Raw genomic sequence first — 18,121 nt, forward strand, 5'->3', positions numbered from 1 at the left:
TACTGCCACGCCCACTCTAACGCCCACAAGCCACCCAAAACTGCCACCCCCACCTTTTTGAATCATTTGTCAATATTTTTTCATAATTTTATTAGTTTTGTAAATTTCTATCGATTTACCAAAAACCGTTTTGCCGCGCCCAGTCTAACGCCCTAAAGCCGCCGAACCGGTCATACCCACACTTTGGAACAATTTTTAATTTTATCTATCGATTTCACAAAAAAATGATGAAATTTCGCCTTCGTCTTCACACTAGCTGAGTAACGGGTATCTTATCAGATACCGACTATTGTCTGGGAACTCGACTATAACATTCTCTCTTGTTTTATTATTTTCTTATAAGAAAATAAAATATCCTTAATTTACTTATCTGTCACGCCTAAATGGGCAAATAATTATTTGGATATGGTGTGCCATCAGTTACGGAATGTCAAAAAATTCGTTCACTCCCTAGATCCTATGCGTATTTTGTTGAATTTTTATTGGATATGAAATCAAATTTTTAAAATTTATCGTTTGCACTCCAACCAGCTGAGTAACGGGTATATGATGGTCGAGGAACTCGACTATACTGTTCTCTCTTGTTTGCTTTGCTTTCAACGCCAGTTGTAGTAAGCAATTGTAATTGAAAAAGATGTATGATTTCTTGATATTATATTTCTCCCTAATTAGAAATTAGGTGATAAATTAACACATTTAAAATTGGATTTATACTTTGTGTGTTTATGTGCATATATTGATGCTATACATACTTCAAGATACTAAGCAAGCATATTGATTGGTTGTTGACGGACACTCTTGATGGTTATTCTCATTAGTACATTTCAGGAATGAAATAACGATGTGTGAATTCTGGGCGGGGCACGAGCTTTAAACAGCTTAATTGTATATGTAGGAGCATTTGTATTTTCACAGTCAACATTTTAAACTCCAGTTGTAGTCACACGGAAGAGAAAGATGAATCCGCAGCTCGAACAAGATAAGTCGCGATTAAATTCTTGTATTGGCAAAAGTATACAAATAAAAAAAAAGGGAAGATTAGGAGCGTTTAGTATTGACAGTATTTTGAGCACTTCAGAGGCCCACTCATCGCAAAATAGTCTGTCCAAAGGCAATACTAATGTTACATCAAGTAAGAAAACGAAGTTGTCAATAGAAACATTATAGTAAAGTATGTGGTGTTATTTATTGTTAAAAGCTAAATATATTTTTTGTGTGAGTATACACACAAAAACGTGTCTAACATAAATACATTCAAGCTATCCAAATTCTTATATAAATTATTCATAGATATAATGTTTTTATTCATTTTTAACACAATAATATGCAGTGAAGGGGAAAATGTTAACCTCGTAACCTTTATTAACGTCTAAGTCGATCTAGCCATATCCCTCTATTCAGCTGTTCGTCCGCTTGACCGTCCGTACGGTATAAGCTATTTTTATTGGTTACAGGTCGTATGGGCGACAAATGTCAACATACGACATTTTTATGTAGAAGGAAGCGCTTCCGACCATATAAAGTCTTCATCAGGATCAATAGCCAAGGCGATCTGGCAATGTCCGTCTGATTGTCCGTATGAACGTTGAGATCTCAGGAACGATAGACGATAGAACTAGACAGTTGAGATCAATATTCTAAAGGCATAAACGCTGCACATGTTTATTTATTAATATTGCCTCGCCCACTTTATCGTCAACAAACCAATAAAAACCACTACGACAATTTTGACTGTAGTTTTGTCTCTGTTTAATTTATTCTTTATCGTGCCAATTTCTCTCTATGTACACTTTTGCCATGCTTCTAGAACCTCCCTAATCTGTCACCTTCATATTTTCAAAAATGTGGGCGTGCCAGTTTTGGGCGGTTTGTGGGCGTTAGAGTGCGTGTGACAACATGGGTCAACAAACTTGCGCTGCGTCCTTGTCTCTAGAGTCTGCATGCTGAAAATCTATTAGGCTATTGATCCTGATCAAAAAAATATATATTTTATTTGGTCGGAAACGCCCCTTTCGGCCTGTAACACATTTTTCAACGAATCTAGTATACCCTTTTACTACGCTACGAGTAACGGGTATAAAAATATAAGTCTCAATAGGTTATTTAAACTTCAATTATCGCGCTGAAAAGAAGTGATCCTTTTTCTTTTATTTAATTATTATCTTTTCTTTCCCTGCCAACAAATGTTTTCACACTTTCCATAATGTGAAACCGAATTGTGCCGTAAAAACCTTTTGAGCCTCATAAGTGGTTTACTTTTATACCTATTACTTGTGTGTAAAAAGGAATATTGATTAGTTGAAAATTATGTAAAAGGTAGAAGGAAGCGAGTCGATATGGCCAATTCCGTCTTTGCGTCCCTATAAACGTCAAGATCTTAGATACTCAGAAAAGCTAGGGATTAATCATACAGATTCTAGAAAAGTAGAATCAGCGCAAGTTTGTTTTTTTAGTGAATGTTTCTGTTTGGTTATTTAGCCTTGTAAATGTGTAAAGAGTACCAGATAGCTGTTACTCAGTTAGTAGGAATATATGATGAAGATATTTTAAATATTATTTTTAAGTTTCGATAGGATTTTGAATAAATGAGACAATTTATTAGTATTGTAAACATTCCATTCCCTTAATACTCATAATCATATAATTTTTGTAAATAACTTAGATATTAAAAATCGTTTAAATTGATACCGATTAGATTAAGTTGTCCAAGAAGGGAAATAGTACGCTAGTCAATTAAGTAATTTCGTTTAATAAATTAAAAAAACAAACAAAAGTTCAAACTAGCTGAGTAACGGGTATCTGATAGTCGGGGAACTCGAACTCTTGTTTGGTCTTGTAACAAGACCAAAACTTTTTCGAAAATTGTGGGATTGACAGCCCTGAGGTGTTATGGTGTAATTTTTGAAGTACCCTGTACTTTTGCTCACTTAAATTTTTTTAATAATTTATCACCGCCTAAAAAATATATAAATTAAGATAAAATTGGCAAGTTCAATCTTATATACCGTCGCAGGTTATGTAGATAAATACGATTACGAATTATTATTATTTCTTTTGTTTCTATGGCCACTATGTAAATAAAGTCTTCTGATTTTTCCAAAAACTGCACACCGAAAAAAAACAATTATTAATCAAAACAAATGTTAAGTTTTATTCGAAATTATTTTACAGATATTCCTCTATTTATATACATATTTATATAAATGATATACTAGATCGATTCGGCATTTCCCGGACCTACATATATTTATATTACTTGCTAAAGAATAGAAATTTTGGAATAGATTCATGCAGATAGACTAAAATCTAAGAGAAAAGTTTTCGTAAACATGAATCCCAATCAAGATTATATGATAGTATTTAATACAGTCGTTCCTCACTGGCTTGAAAACTTCTGAATAATATCCTTATATCCTTTGATATAAAAACATGTCCATTAAAAAGATTTTTCTTCATTGTCGCCTTTCGACTCTATCCCATATATGTATTTAGGATCACTAGGCGTCCGTCTGACTTTCTGTCCGTCTTCATGCTCGAGAAAAAATAGTTTGAGTTCATTTATAAAAGAGTTTTACCATTTTAAAACATTCTTAAAAACAATGGACTATTTAAAGTCAGAAGGCAGTGGATATTGATCAAATAATAATAAAAATACATATATATAATAATATTTAATAATTGTTGTGTGTCTCCCCAGAAATAAGTGACAAGAATTCTTATTTCTTCCTAGCTAAAAACTAGTCCGTCCGTCTGTCCGTATGCATGTCGAGATCTCAGGAACTATGAAAGCTGAAGGTTGAGATTCAGCAAAATCTGTATTTTAAATACAAAGACGCGGCGCAAGTTATGTGACCCATACTGCCACGCCCACTCTAACGCCCACAAGCCACCCAAAACTGCCACCCCCACCTTTTTGAATCATTTGTCAATATTTTTTCATAATTTTATTAGTTTTGTAAATTTCTATCGATTTACCAAAAACCGTTTTGCCGCGCCCAGTCTAACGCCCTAAAGCCGCCGAACCGGTCATACCCACACTTTGGAACAATTTTTAATTTTATCTATCGATATCACAAAAAAATGATGAAATTTCGCCTTCGACTTCACACTAGCTGAGTAACGGGTATCTTATCAGATACCGACTATTGTCTGGGAACTCGACTATAACATTCTCTCTTGTTTTATTATTTTCTATTAAGAAAATAAAATATCCTTAATTTACTTATCTGTCACGCCTAAATGGGCAAAAATTTATTTGGATATGGTGTGCCATCAGTTACGGAATGTCAAAAAATTCGTTCACTCCCTAGATCCTATGCGTATTTTGTTGAATTTTTATTGGATATGAAATCAAATTTTTAAAATTTATCGTTTGCACTCCAACCAGCTGAGTAACGGGTATATGATGGTCGAGGAACTCGACTATACTGTTCTCTCTTGTTTGCTTTGCTTTCAACGCCAGTTGTAGTAAGCAATTGTAATTGAAAAAGATGTATGATTTCTTGATATTATATTTCTCCCTAATTAGAAATTAGGTGATAAATTAACACATTTAAAATTGGATTTATACTTTGTGTGTTTATGTGCATATATTGATGCTATACATACTTCAAGATACTAAGCAAGCATATTGATTGGTTGTTGACGGACACTCTTGATGGTTATTCTCATTAGTACATTTCAGGAATGAAATAACGATGTGTGAATTCTGGGCGGGGCACGAGCTTTAAACAGCTTAATTGTATATGTAGGAGCATTTGTATTTTCACAGTCAACATTTTAAACTCCAGTTGTAGTCACACGGAAGAGAAAGATGAATCCGCAGCTCGAACAAGATAAGTCGCGATTAAATTCTTGTATTGGCAAAAGTATACAAATAAAAAAAAAGGGAAGATTAGGAGCGTTTAGTATTGACAGTATTTTGAGCACTTCAGAGGCCCACTCATCGCAAAATAGTCTGTCCAAAGGCAATACTAATGTTACATCAAGTAAGAAAACGAAGTTGTCAATAGAAACATTATAGTAAAGTATGTGGTGTTATTTATTGTTAAAAGCTAAATATATTTTTTGTGTGAGTATACACACAAAAACGTGTCTAACATAAATACATTCAAGCTATCCAAATTCTTATATAAATTATTCATAGATATAATGTTTTTATTCATTTTTAACACAATAATATGCAGTGAAGGGGAAAATGTTAACCTCGTAACCTTTATTAACGTCTAAGTCGATCTAGCCATATCCCTCTATTCAGCTGTTCGTCCGCTTGACCGTCCGTACGGTATAAGCTATTTTTATTGGTTACAGGTCGTATGGGCGACAAATGTCAACATACGACATTTTTATGTAGAAGGAAGCGCTTCCGACCATATAAAGTCTTCATCAGGATCAATAGCCAAGGCGATCTGATGTAAACATTCCATTTCTTGAATGCTCATAATCATATAATTTTTGTTAATAACTTTGATATTAAAAATCGTTTAAATTGATACCGATTAGATTAAGTTGTCCGAGAAGGGTAATAAAAAAACAAAGGTTCAAACTAGCTGAATAACGGGTATCTGATAGTCGGGGAACTCGACTATAGCATTCTCTCATGTTTGGTCTTGTAACCATACCAAAACTTTTTCGAAAATTGTGGGATTGACAGCCCTGGGGCGTTATGGTGTCATTTTTTGAAATACCATGTACTTCTGCTTACTTACCTTTTTTTAGTAATTTAACACCGCATAAAAAAATATATAAATGAAGATAGAATTGGCAAGTTGAAGCTTATATACCGTCGCAGGTCCTATAGATAAATACGATTACGGACACAGCATAATACAACAAAATATATTATTTCCGTTACACTGCTCCCATGGTAAATTTCAACATATAGTCTTCCGATTTTTCCAAAGACTGCATAGTATAATAACACAATCAACTAAGAAAACCAAGTTGACAATAGGAACATTATAGTAAAGTATTGTAACGAACTGATTTTCTATTTTTGCTCGCTACGAATCGCAAAGGCTAGCTCAGAGAGTTTGCGCGTTCGTCCCACCAAATTTATGATTTGTGTGATTGTTCGACCAAGGAAAAGCAGAGGGTTCTTATTATAATCGATTTATTCTACTGTTTTATCAGTGACTTCTTCGGTGATCTCGCTGCTCCTGCGGCGTTTCTCCTGTAACGCCTTGCCTTCGTTGTACTGGGCCCGGCCGGGATTAGGATGTTATGGGGCAGGGTGTATCGTCCACGGGCGAGGCAACTCTCGGCCTGGGACAACCTGTGCTGACCATTGACTCCACTGACCCTTTCAGACATGCCAGAATCTTCTCCTCCACTCCCAGGATTACTCTTCACTTGCAGTGCTCGTTCTTCACTTCCTGCGGGCCTTTTTCTGCCCGACGCTTCCACTGTTTATTCTTTCGTTACTTAACCGCGCGTTCACGCGCGGTCTGGTTGGCTGAATCTACGCCTCCACCTTCAGACTCCGTTCCGACTGTGCGACCGCGCTACCGCAGTAGCGACTTTCCTCGTGTGTTGTGACTGACTGCCGCGGGCTGCACTTACGCCGTCCCTTTATAGGCCGCAAGGATCCCGTTATTTCCCCTTTTGCGCACGGCGCTCTCGGTCACAAGGTCCATGTACCGTTAGTTCACGGTGTGTCCTCTTTGTGCATTTCCACCGTTAGCGTTCGACCACTGTGCCCTTGGCCGGCTCGAATCCCAGTTCCAGCGCGTTACCGTTAGTTCACGGTCTCTCTGCTTTGTCGGGGTCCAAGGTCCAGCTCGGTACCGTTTGACCTGAAATAATAATTCTTCTTCTTTAAATAATTATTCTTATATATACATTTTTTTTATTTTCAACACATAAATATGCAATGAAATGGAAAATTATAGCCTCATAATCTTAATTAACGGGTGAGACGATTCAGCCATATCCCTCTATACAGCTGATCGTCCGCATACAGATTCTAAAAACATAGACGCAGCGCAAGTTTGTTGCCACTCCCACAACCCGCACAAAACTGCTACGCCCACACTTGTGAAAAATGCTTCGATATTTTTATAAGTTTTGTAAATTTTTATCGATTTGCCAAAAGATGTTTTGCCCCACCCACTCTAACATCCACAAACATCCAATAACTGCCACGACCACACTTTTGAAAAATGTTTTGATTTTTATCGTCCTGCCAATTTCTATGGGTATACCAAAAAACATTTACGCCACGCCCCATCTTACACCTACAAAATGTTCACGCTCACACTTATTAAAACCATTTTTTTTGTTTTTTTATTTCCCAATATCTATCAATAGCCCAGAAATGTGATGAAATTTCGTTTTCGTATTCTCACTAGCAGAGTGCAGAGTATCTGACGGTCGGGAAACCCGTTTTATTTATTTATTTTTTCGTCTATATCCCATCCATCCCTTTCTCGAGAGATTGATCGAGTATCCTCGATCGTGTATGGTCGACGACAATATATCTACTACCCGTTCTTATCGATAGTTAGAATGTTTACATTCCGCCAACTTGACTACAGATAGACCACATTCAAGACCGACGCTGCCTTCCTCCGACAACTGGACTCCACAGCTGATCAGTTGTCGATCGCTGAAAATCTTCAATTGTTGCTAAGATCGGTAGTTTAAAAAGATTCGGAGCAATCTATTCAATCCGTTATAAAGGGAGTCCACCTTGGGATTGCTGTAGATTCCGATTTGTCTGCGGTTTTTCAACCAGTGAAACCACTTGTCCTGATTTGTTTATCACCGCAAAGGTCCCTCATTAATACAATTTGCAGCACTAAACCCCCTCACGGTGGTTACACTACAAAAATGTTTTTCGGCTTTCCCCTGAACAAACGTCATCAGATTTATTGTCTTATATACAAGAAAAAACCAAAGCCGGTAATATAAACGGGGGAATATTTAACTTTTCCTACGATAAGGTAATTTCATCCCTAAAGAAGCAGACTAAGGTGGCTACTTTGTGGGAAACCGGATGTAACTCCGAGAATACAAATAAGGGAACTTTTTAAAGAGAAATTTAGAAATTTTAATACAGAAAGAAAGAAAATTTTAAAATCGACTTTGATATAGAATATGTTGTTTAAAAAAAACTTGGCAAATAGATCAGCTATTGCCTGAGCCGATTTTACTGAAGTATTTTCAAAAAATAGCGAGGAAGCTCTTGGTACTATCGAAATTATAAAACTTTTTTGGATCATGTGCGAACTGGAAATTACAGCGGATTAAATAGTTATTGTAACACTGATAATTAAACAGGGTAAAATTTAACAGAGCACTTAAATACTTATGTTGAGCTAATAAGCTTTTTTACTAACTTTAGTTTTGAAGCGAATTCCGACGATGTTTCGCAGTAATGCGCGTGCATAGGTTACGACAGCGAGAAACGAATAATTGCATTGAGAACAGCAGAACGCTAAGCCAAAGATGTAGGTGCAAGGGAGTACAAGAGAGAGTTCGAGAGAGGAGAGCTTATATGCTCACGCAGCTAATCTGCATCTGCCGCAGAATAATTGTGTCTCCAATGTTGGCCATAAATATAGACATAGGTTAAGGTGCTGGTGGCGTCTGCGTGACCCCACATCATCAACAGCGTCCTTAAGGGGTATCAGACACAGCTTCTTCACGGCCCGCTTCGTCAATCTTGTAGTTGTCCTCAGCCTCAGCAACTCGGGCGACTCCATCTCTTTCAGGCAGCAGCTCAACGACTCTCGCTAACGTCCACTTCTATGGCGGTTAGTTTTCATCTTTAACTCGGAACATGGCATTCACAACTAACCCAGGCTTGGCAGTGCGCCACTTTAAAAAAAAAAAAAAAAATGAAAATATATCGATATGTGGTTCAAAAATGTGGGATGTGTCGATAAAAACTTACAAGACTAATAAAATAATGAAATAATTTCGAAAAAACTTTCAAAAATGTGGACGTGGAGGGCTTTAGAGTGGGCTTGGTCATATGGGTCAACAAACTTGCGCTGCGTCTTTGTCTCTAGAACCTTCTGGATTTTATAGGGGCTTAATAGTTTTTGCAAAAAAAATCATGTTTTTTTTAGAGATAGATTTCTCTCTATGGTTGTTATAAGGAAAGTTATAAGAGTTATAAAATACAATTTTTAAATTTTTATATACAATGCAAATTTTTATATAAAGCGCTACTTTATTTTATTTTTTTGGAAATTGTGAGTATCGTAACGTACATTATGGGTACTATAGGTACTCACTTAAGCCGTTCTCTCTCTCTGTTAATAAAATCTTCTTGTCGAAGAATCGGACAACTAAGAACTTTCGAAGATAATAAGGCGCTGCAATGAACATAAAAATGCTTAAAAAGTAATAAAAATACTATCGAATTTGTATATTTCAGGCGATGTTTCAAAACTGTATGAATTTAGCTTTCCTCAGGGAGGAAATAAGAAAACCCCACTTACAAATTTTCAGTTATGTCAAGGACACCACCTCCGGTTTCCCATCACATTTGATGACAGCACAGCCTCGCGTTTTATATGGCGAACAGAAAGTATTCTTCCCTCTTATTTAACCAACTCGACAAACTTACAAGGTATTATTTTCAATTTAAATAATTAAAATCCTCAAATTAAATTTTAAAAATAACTTTTTTGTTTCCAAGAAAAACAACTGAGAAAGAAATTTACTGACAGAAAACCTCGTCAGGCCTATAGTGCCTCACAGCTGGAACGTCTTGAAAATGAGTTTAATTTAGACAAATATCTTAGCGTTAGCAAGCGTGTTGAACTGTCAAAATCATTATCTTTGACGGAAGTTCAGGTAAAAACATGGTTTCAAAATCGTCGGACCAAATGGAAGAAGCAGCTGACTTCGCGGTTGAAAATAGCGCACAGACATGGACTATGGATACCTACCCTTCCCATAACAACTATTATTCCAAATACAAAATATGATACTATTGAATAACACATTTAAAAGTTATTAAATCTTAAATAAAATAAGAAAAGCAGATAGTTATATACTTTTTATAGTTGTACCAAAGTGTTTTTCTTGGTTCTGCTCGCTATGTGTTGCAACGGCTAGCTCAGAGAGTTTTGTTAGTTCGTCCCACCAAATTTCTTTGTTAGAATACATGCTCTGCACTCCTACAGTCATCCCCGTTTGCAGCGCGGCGTCGTTCCTTTGTCCTCACCCGTATCCTCGCTGAGAGGATCTCCGCGATGCTCTGCTCCGTCACTTGCAGTGATCAACTACACGGTACCGTTAGTTCACGGTCTCTCCGCTTTGCAGGGGTTCAAGGTCCATTATTTCTCGTTTGACCTGGCTGCCCTTGAGTCCTCCCCATGACGACTTGTCTGCTCGGGTCTAAGGTCCACAAACGTCCTGTTAGTTCACGGTGCGTCCTCACAGTAGTAATATTGGTCCAGCCATGTCTCTTTGGTCATGCCTCTCCGTCTTTACGCAAGTGGGCGAGGCAACATCAATATACAAACTTGTGCAGCATTCCTCAGATCTCAACGTTCATACGGTTTGACATGGTCGGATCGACTAAGCTATTGATCCTGTTGGTCGGAAAAGCATCCATTTATCTGTTACATGCTTTTTATCGAAACTAGAATACACTTTTCTGTCTACGAGGAATAACAAGGGTATACAAATGAAACGAAAGCAAGAACGAATGTATAGTCGAGTCCCCCGCCAACTATCAGATACCCGTTAATCAGCTAGTGGAAATGCGTACTCGAAATTTCATAATTTTAAGGGGTATCGATTTGGGGAATAAAATGATAAAAAATTTAAAAAAATTTTCAAATAAAATGATAAAAAATTTAACAAAATTTTTAAAACTGTGGGCGTGGCGGTTTGTGGGCGTTGCAAATAGTTTTTTGGAAAATTGATATAAATTTAAAAAGACTAATAAAACTATGAAGAAATATCTTATTAGTTTTGGGCAGTTAGTTTGACATCAAAAGTCAGAAAAGAAAAAAAACAAAAAACACGAAAGTATAGTTATCGCACAATTATGACACTTCGGTAATTTTTACTCGTTCTACTCAATATAATATGACATAAAACTTTATACCCCTCTTACATCTTCAAATACGCTTCATTTTGTAGAATAAACCCTTTGCATTTATTCGATTTGTGTGCATTCATATTACAGCAAGAGAGAGCTCAGGCGAGGTCTTTTTGTAAAACCGCCTTCATCGTCAAACTTTAAAAATTATCTTCCGAAACTCCTTCTAAAACGGATGGTACATTTGAACGCCACTTTCTCAGTTTAAAATTGCCGGACATCAGCTGCATTATGTTGATGGCATCTTCTTTGGAGCTGGCGATATCAGATATCAAACCATCAACTTAGAAGTCACGGCAGCCCCGTCGCCTCCTCATCAATAGACAACTACGACCTCACAGCAAGGTAGGAAGCAAGATTCGTGCCATAAGTAATAGTATGCAGGTTAAACACGCACAAATCATCTTTGGCTGAATTACTCGACCGGCCATCAGAACATCGTTTAAGGAGTATCCAGAAGATGTCGTCGCTGATCCATCAAAAACGACGCGAAGCTAAGTGTTGATTCTTCTGTCGGAAATTCTGACATACGTCTCATATGCAAGTACTCTTTAATTAAAGCCTTGTATTAGGCCCTGACGGCTTATTGGTAGGACCTGGGGCAACTCGTAAACATGGAATAAAAGTCCCCATCCAGTAAGCATAACCTATAACGAATTCTGGAATTTCGATTTTTCGGAGTGAACGCTGCTGATGGTCACAATCACACGGATAAATGCCATCAACAAAGGTGGACGAGGCGAGGCGCGCTTTGAAATCTCCACCCGAACTGAGGACTTAAGCGTAACGAGAACATCATCAAATTTCTCACTCAAATTTATTTAAATTTCGAGAATGTTTATAAACGCGTGCAGAAGCTCATTAATCATGCAGAATGGACTCATCAAACGAAATTAACGCATGAGTGCTGAAAAGTTTGGAAACGTTACCGCTGAAATTTTTAAAGCGCAAGGCGGCTGCTAATAAGAAAGCGTAATGATTATCAGATTCTTTGATAATCATTACGCTTTCTTATTAGCAGTCGCCTTGCGCTTTAAAAATTTCAGCGGTAACGTTTCCAGACTTTTCAGCACTCATGTCAGGAGGTACAACAACGAAACGGCAAAGACAGCGACTCGAAATTCCGTTAAAACGGGAAGATCGCTAAGATAAATTAGCGACAGCTTTCGTTATTTGGCTATGTACGTCCACAAATATAACTCTATATGTTTGTTTTACTGTTCACTGCCTTTGATTTGTATGAATATTGCAGACGCAAATGTTGTTCAACAACGCACTTAAGCGAATTAATAAAGGTTAAGGCTTAAACAGATTCGTATTATTTACCTATAATTGTTTGTGAGGAATCATAAAAGTCCGCACAAATCTGGATGCAGGGGAGCGGCCTAGCAACAGCGAAGACGGCTGCGACGCAGAAAGAGTCAAGGGCGGTCAGGTCAAACGGTAATTAATGGACCTTGGACCCCGGCAAAGCGGAAAGACCGGGAACTAACCGTACCGCGCTGGACCTTGCACTAGATCCAGCCAAGGGCTCGGAGTTCCAACGGTAACGGTGCGAATTTTGGACATGCACACAGAGGACGCATCGTAATCTAACGGTACACGAGTTGGACCTTGTACCCAAACAGGCCGTGCGCGAAAGTGAAAAAACCGGGATCCCCGCGACCTATAAAGGACGGCGCAAGTGCAGTTCAAGGCAGACAGTCACAACACGCGCGGAACCGTTCGTGCACGAGGATAGTACCGGCGCGAGTAGCGCGGTCAGGACGCGAAGTCTGAAGCCGAGGAGTAAACAGTTAGTGAACAAGACCGCGCGTGGAAGAAAACAGTGAGACAGAACGTGCAAATAAGGAGTTTGTGAGTGAAAACGCGCAGAGAAGTTGGTAAAAAAAAACAGTGGAAGCGTCGGGCAGTAAGAGGCCCGCAGGACACGGAAGGACGAGCAGTGCAAGTGGAGAGTGATCCTTGTAGTGGAGGAGCAAGGACCTGGCGTGTCTAAAAGGGTCAGTGGAGTTAGTGGTCGGCAAAGGTGGTCCCAGGCTGAGCGTTGCCTCAACCTGTGGACGATACACCCTGCACCAAATTATCCTAAACCCGTTCGGGCCGGCTCGTCGTCCGTGGTCAAGGTAGCACAGGACAACGAGGCAAGGCTTTGCAGTAGAAACGCCGCAGGAGCAGCGCGAATACCGGAGGAGTTAGCCGTAAAAGCAGTACAATAAATCGACTATAATTAAAACCTTTTCTTTTCCTTGGTCGGGGGAAATGACACAAATCATTAATTTGGTGGGAGGAACGCACAAACTCTCTGAGCTAGCCGATGCAATTCGTAGCGAGCAGAAATAGGAAAAAAATTAGTTAAATGTTTATGCACAGTATCATATCGGGGTCACCAAAATGTTGAGCTAATAAGCTTTTTTATAAGCTGGTTTTGGAAACATAAATATATAAATATAAAATATATATATATGTAAAGATAGTTATCGATATGCGATGATCGATAATCATCGCAAAGGCTAGTGTCGTGAGCGCAGGCAGAAGAGGAAGAAGGAGTTATAAGGACAAGCATAGAGGGAGTCGAAGAAGAACAAAGCGAGTTGAAAGTTGTGCAGTAAAAAGATCGTGAAGCCGAAAGTTGTCGTGTCCGGAGTAAGGCTTGTTGTGTGCTCGTCGTATGTCCGGTGATCAAGAAGTGTTGGCACGAGTCATCTTTTTGCTAAATACCAAATATAATAAGCAACTATTATAATATCAAAATATTACTAAGATAAACAATTGAGCTAAACAATAAATATCCTACATATATATATAAAATAAAAGACGATTTTTGTTTTGGATCCAATTCAAACGATATTGTTTATTTTTCAAGTGAAGTTTGGCAGCGATGCGGGTGCATAGGTGACGAAAACGAGAAAAGAATAGATGCATTGCGAACGCTAAACCAAAGGTGCAAGAGAGAGCTCGGGAGAGAGAGAGAGGAGAGCTTAAATACTCATGCAGCTGATCTGCATACGTAAAGAAAGCTGAGATGCCGCTGACTAATTGTGTCTCCAATGTTGGTCATAATTGGTGCTGCTGGCGGCTAATGGACCCGAAAACTTACATTTCAGAGGTGTGTCAACTCATTATTAAACCAAGGAAGGTAGTTAGAGACAGACGAAAAGTACACTGGAACACAACAGTTTAAAAATGATTTAATTGCGATATAGACAATATTTATGGCATCCGCCATTATTTTGCAGAACTAAAGGTCGGACCAACTAAAGCAACAACACTCACCACGACTGCTGCAGAGCAAAGATCTTTAAAAAGTATGTACCAATTAGAAGGAGGCGTTTCCGACCCTATTAAGAATATATATTTATTATCAGGATCAATATCCGAGTCGATCTGGTCATGTCCGTCTGTCAGTATGAACGTCTCCATCTCAGAAACTTTAAAAGCTATAATGTTGAGATAAAGCAGGCAGCTAGAGACATTTACGCAGCGCAAGTTTATTTCCGAGTGTTGCCACGCCCACTCTAACACCCACGAAACACTCTTGTCCTTTTTAGGATTCGATCTCTATGCGATTTTGTGATATTGTCCGGCTCGATCTGTAAAGAATCTGGCTGAAGTCACTATGTTTAGTTGGAGTTAAAAATGTTAAAATAATGATATTAATAAAATAATAATACGTGATGAGTGGTCGACCGCGATATGTGGGACACTTATAATATTTCATGGTAGATACTTTTGCCAGTATCCTCACGTATGTCAGGACTAGTCTGTGCGAATGTGCTAGCTAGTAGTAGCTACTAGAATCTGCATACTAGATGTTGACTATAAGTCAAAACAGATGGTTATGGCCAGATCGACTCGACAAGTGAAAACGATCACGACAATACTTTATATGTTACATACATACCAGGTACATTGTTTTTATCGAAGCGATTTGAATTGAATAGATGCGATATGCACAATAGTACGGAGGCGAATGATAATGAGCGACTTAATTGCAGAGAGGTCACCAGAACACTAAGCCAAAAGTGTACGTGCGAGAGTACAAGAGAATGAGCGATAGAAGACTGAGCTTAGATGTAGGAAATAACAATATAAGCAATTGCTGGCGGCTGCGTGACCCGACAAGGTATAACCAATTTCATTTTGGTTTTAATTGATCAAACCAAACACAGTTTTATGACAGGGTAAGGGTAACAAGCAAAAGGAAGCATTTCGGAACCTATAAGGTATACATCAATTATGACACTGCACTTTGGCTCTCTGGCGAACCCATTCTCTCGACACTTTCCCTTCACACCAGTCTTCCATCCAAAAACTATAAAGTACTGACCACGGACTTCACATATCCCGTCCATGGCGTGTCGATCGCACACCGTCGGCGAACGTCAACCCCGTTCGGGGTCCCTGATCTCGCGTGCACGAACTGGTACGCCTGCAAATGAAACGACAGCCGGACGTTGCGCAAGCGACGAACTGGAGTTGCCTACTCGGCGGCAATACCGGCTCGTAACGAGATTAAGTGCCGGCCTATGGGCAGCTATCGTAACTTATAGGTTCTTTATCAGGGAAGGAAGCGTTTCCGACCGTATAAAGTTTATATATTCTTGATCAGGATCAATAGCCGAGTCGAGCTGAACCTGTCTGTCTGTCCGTCCGTATGAACGTCGAGATATCAGGAACTATAAAAGCTATAAAGTTTAGATTAGGCATGCAAATTTCAGGACAAAAGCAGAGTAAATTTAAAAACTGTTGTTGCCACTTCCACTTTAATGTCTTATAAATGTGTACTCGAAAGCCCAAAACTGTCACGCCCATACTTTTGAAATATATTTTAAGATTTCCCATATTTTGCTAGGCGAATAATAAAACTAAAAAAATTACTTTTTTATGTAAAGGTACAACGAAAATGTTCAAAACACTTAAGAATTTTTTTTTTAATTATGTAACAGTTTATTGCAGTAATATCCGAAGGAATGTGTGTGCTTTTAATATGGAATAAAAACGGCAAACTTCCAGTTTAAGTTTTGCCAACGATAAAAAGCCGATTAGAATTTTTATATAACAGAACTTTGATGTAAAGATATTTTCGATGGGTTTTTTGTTTCCGCTCAAATTATATGGTAACTTTGAATGAAATAAAATAAAAGATGCATTTGACGTTCTATAATTTACAGTTAAAGTTCTAATTACATATGCTTCGCGCATGCGTTTAGATTTAATGGGAATTCTCAATTTATATATATAATGTTACCCTGAATGCAGAAATTCAGAACTTTTAAATTTTTTATAAGTAAAATATGAGCTCTTTAGAATTATAAATATTGCCTAATTCTAAAACCAATCCATGCATTTTTTCATGTAAGTTGCCTAACTAACAGTAAGTTAAAAGACGGCAATTCACTACTGAGAGAAACGCACTCATCTGGCTTGCCGCAGATGAATTTGTTCAATTGCAAACCATTTTCTTTTCATATTGCAATGTTTGTAATTGTATTGACTATGCCTTAGAGAAATATTTCAACGCAAATACATCAATAACTTATGTGCTATACACAAAATACGTTTGTGTTTACAAAATATTTGGTGGAGGAAAATAAAGTTCCAGAGAGAAGAGAGAAAAAATCTTCCATGGGGCTGGAACGGAATGGGGAGGATTCCAAGTTGTTCCCTTATCTAGTTTCAACCGACATTTCAATGGTTTGATAATCAATTCGCGACTCCATGACAAAATTCTACATTTAATGATGTAACAAATTCACGATTCTGTGTATAAATAATTAAATTGTATCTTGCTTATCCTGAGTATTGTGCAGGGCAGACGATACATCTAATAATTCAATGCTTACGTGATAAATAAGTGACATGAAAAACATTTGCAAGCAAAAATACAATGCCATCTTAGGCATAGTCCGCTACCTAACTGAATGTGCTATTGACCAGAATAAGAATAGAAATAAATAGTTATAAAAATGCACTTCGTATATTAAAAATTATACATTCTTCACAAACTATTGGTCGCTCAAGGTCTGTATGGTGAAAAAGTAATAGAACATTTTTAAATGCAAAGAACATATGTATATGTATTAGAGGCCCTTTTTATTTTTTATGTGCAGCGTTAATCGGTCTAATAACATACCGTTAAAAGTGTTCAGTGCTCTTGATTAGCGATACCTATTTAGTATACATAAAAAGAAAGCTAAAGTCAAGTGACTTTATCTTTTAAACTTTATCAATTTTAAAATACAAAATGGGCCATACACCTAATATGGCGCTAGATGATATTTTTAATGTAATGTAACTCGATTTCCTAACTATAAGAGTTCGGCGTACCTACAGGTATTGGAAAATAAAGTAATGACGGTTTGTTTCGCATTATGGGCGGTAAAGTAGGCGTGAACAAACATAAGTCGACTAAAGATCCTGATTGTTATCATTTATACTTTGTACGGTCGAAAATATTATTATTATTAAATAATAAGTTTCTCACTAAGTCTACTAGCCTTTAATATAACCGTTACTAGAACAGTAAAAGGGTAAATCAGATTCGTTGGAAAGTTTGTAAAGGGAAAGGGAAGCGTTTCCGACCATATAAGGTAATTAAATTATGTTTCAGGATCATTAACCGAGTCGAACTGGCCATGTCCGTCTGTCCGTATGAACGGCAAGATCTCAGAAACTGCAAAGACTTGAAGGTTGAATTTTTGGTATATTTTTTTATAATTTTGTTAGTTTTGTACATTTCTATCAATTAACGAAAAACCTTTTTTCCAGTCAGGTTTGAGAGAACTGCCACGTCCACACTTTTAAAGAATTTTTAAATTTTTGATGAGTCTATTTACCAATATCTATCGCTATCCCAGAAAAATTATGAAATTTCGAGATCGCATTTCCACTAGTTGAGTAACGGGTATCTGAAAGTCGGGGAAATCGACTATATCATTCTCTCTTGATTTTATTATTAATACTCTCCGCTACAAGCAAAATATAGGACAATCCAATATATAAATGTAAATAAAGTTATAATGTGAAAATAAAACACCTTGCGTTGATAAATTT

General features: G+C 37.6%; 2 protein-coding genes and 1 long non-coding RNA gene across 8 annotated transcripts in view; 2 read left to right on the forward strand and 1 right to left on the reverse strand.

Annotated features, from left to right (window-relative positions):
• The first annotated feature begins 786 nt into the window (after nt 1–786).
• LOC116800899 (homeobox protein MSH-C) lies at nt 787–10,001 on the forward strand. Of its 2 annotated transcripts, none has more exons than XM_032717350.1 (3): nt 787–1,132; nt 9,386–9,580; nt 9,650–10,001. In XM_032717350.1, exons 1-3 carry the CDS (start codon nt 958–960, stop codon nt 9,952–9,954), a joined length of 675 nt encoding a protein of 224 aa, XP_032573241.1. In that variant the 5' UTR covers nt 787–957; the 3' UTR covers nt 9,955–10,001. The 2 variants fall into 2 exon arrangements, with proteins under 2 accessions (XP_032573241.1, XP_032573240.1); XM_032717349.1 differs by lacking the exon at nt 787–1,132 and adding an exon at nt 4,643–4,988.
• Nucleotides 6,096–16,323, reverse strand: LOC116800901. 4 transcript variants are annotated; one of them, XR_004361666.1, is made up of 4 exons: nt 10,181–10,747; nt 9,243–9,323; nt 8,340–8,820; nt 6,096–6,794 (listed from the first exon to the last, which is right to left on the reverse strand). It is a non-coding gene; the product is annotated as an uncharacterized LOC116800901 (long non-coding RNA). The 4 variants fall into 4 exon arrangements; XR_004361667.1 differs by lacking the exon at nt 8,340–8,820; XR_004361668.1 differs by lacking the exons at nt 6,096–6,794; nt 9,243–9,323; nt 10,181–10,747 and adding exons at nt 14,970–15,079; nt 15,947–16,323 and having other exon boundaries at nt 7,923–8,820.
• Nucleotides 16,324–16,346: 23 nt separating this feature from the next.
• LOC6620133 (acetylcholine receptor subunit alpha-like) overlaps nt 16,347–18,121 on the forward strand; it is a 76,948-nt gene continuing 75,173 nt past the window's right edge. Inside the window, exon 1 of one of the 2 annotated variants that reach the window (XM_032717346.1) lies at nt 16,347–16,423. The gene's annotated coding sequence lies outside the window, so the exon portion shown is untranslated. Of the gene's footprint in view, nt 16,424–16,584; nt 17,090–18,121 lie in introns of those variants that run through there. The other variant, XM_032717345.1, reaches the window with a different exon arrangement.

The sequence above is a fragment of the Drosophila sechellia genome, chromosome 3L (genome assembly GCF_004382195.2).
Source record: "Drosophila sechellia strain sech25 chromosome 3L, ASM438219v1, whole genome shotgun sequence".
Classification (NCBI taxonomy): domain Eukaryota; kingdom Metazoa; phylum Arthropoda; class Insecta; order Diptera; family Drosophilidae; genus Drosophila; species Drosophila sechellia.

What these genes read in the sequence shown, in the direction of transcription:
- LOC116800899 (XM_032717350.1), top strand. Translation starts at nt 958, where the DNA reads ATGAATCCGCAGCTCGAACAAGATAAGTCGCGATTAAATTCTTGTATT. An exon ending in CAATACTAATGTTACATCAA is followed by an intron (nt 1,133 to 9,385) that starts GTAAGAAAACGA and finishes TGTATATTTCAG; the next exon opens with GCGATGTTTCAAAACTGTAT. An exon ending in CAACTCGACAAACTTACAAG is followed by an intron (nt 9,581 to 9,649) that starts GTATTATTTTCA and finishes TTTGTTTCCAAG; the next exon opens with AAAAACAACTGAGAAAGAAA.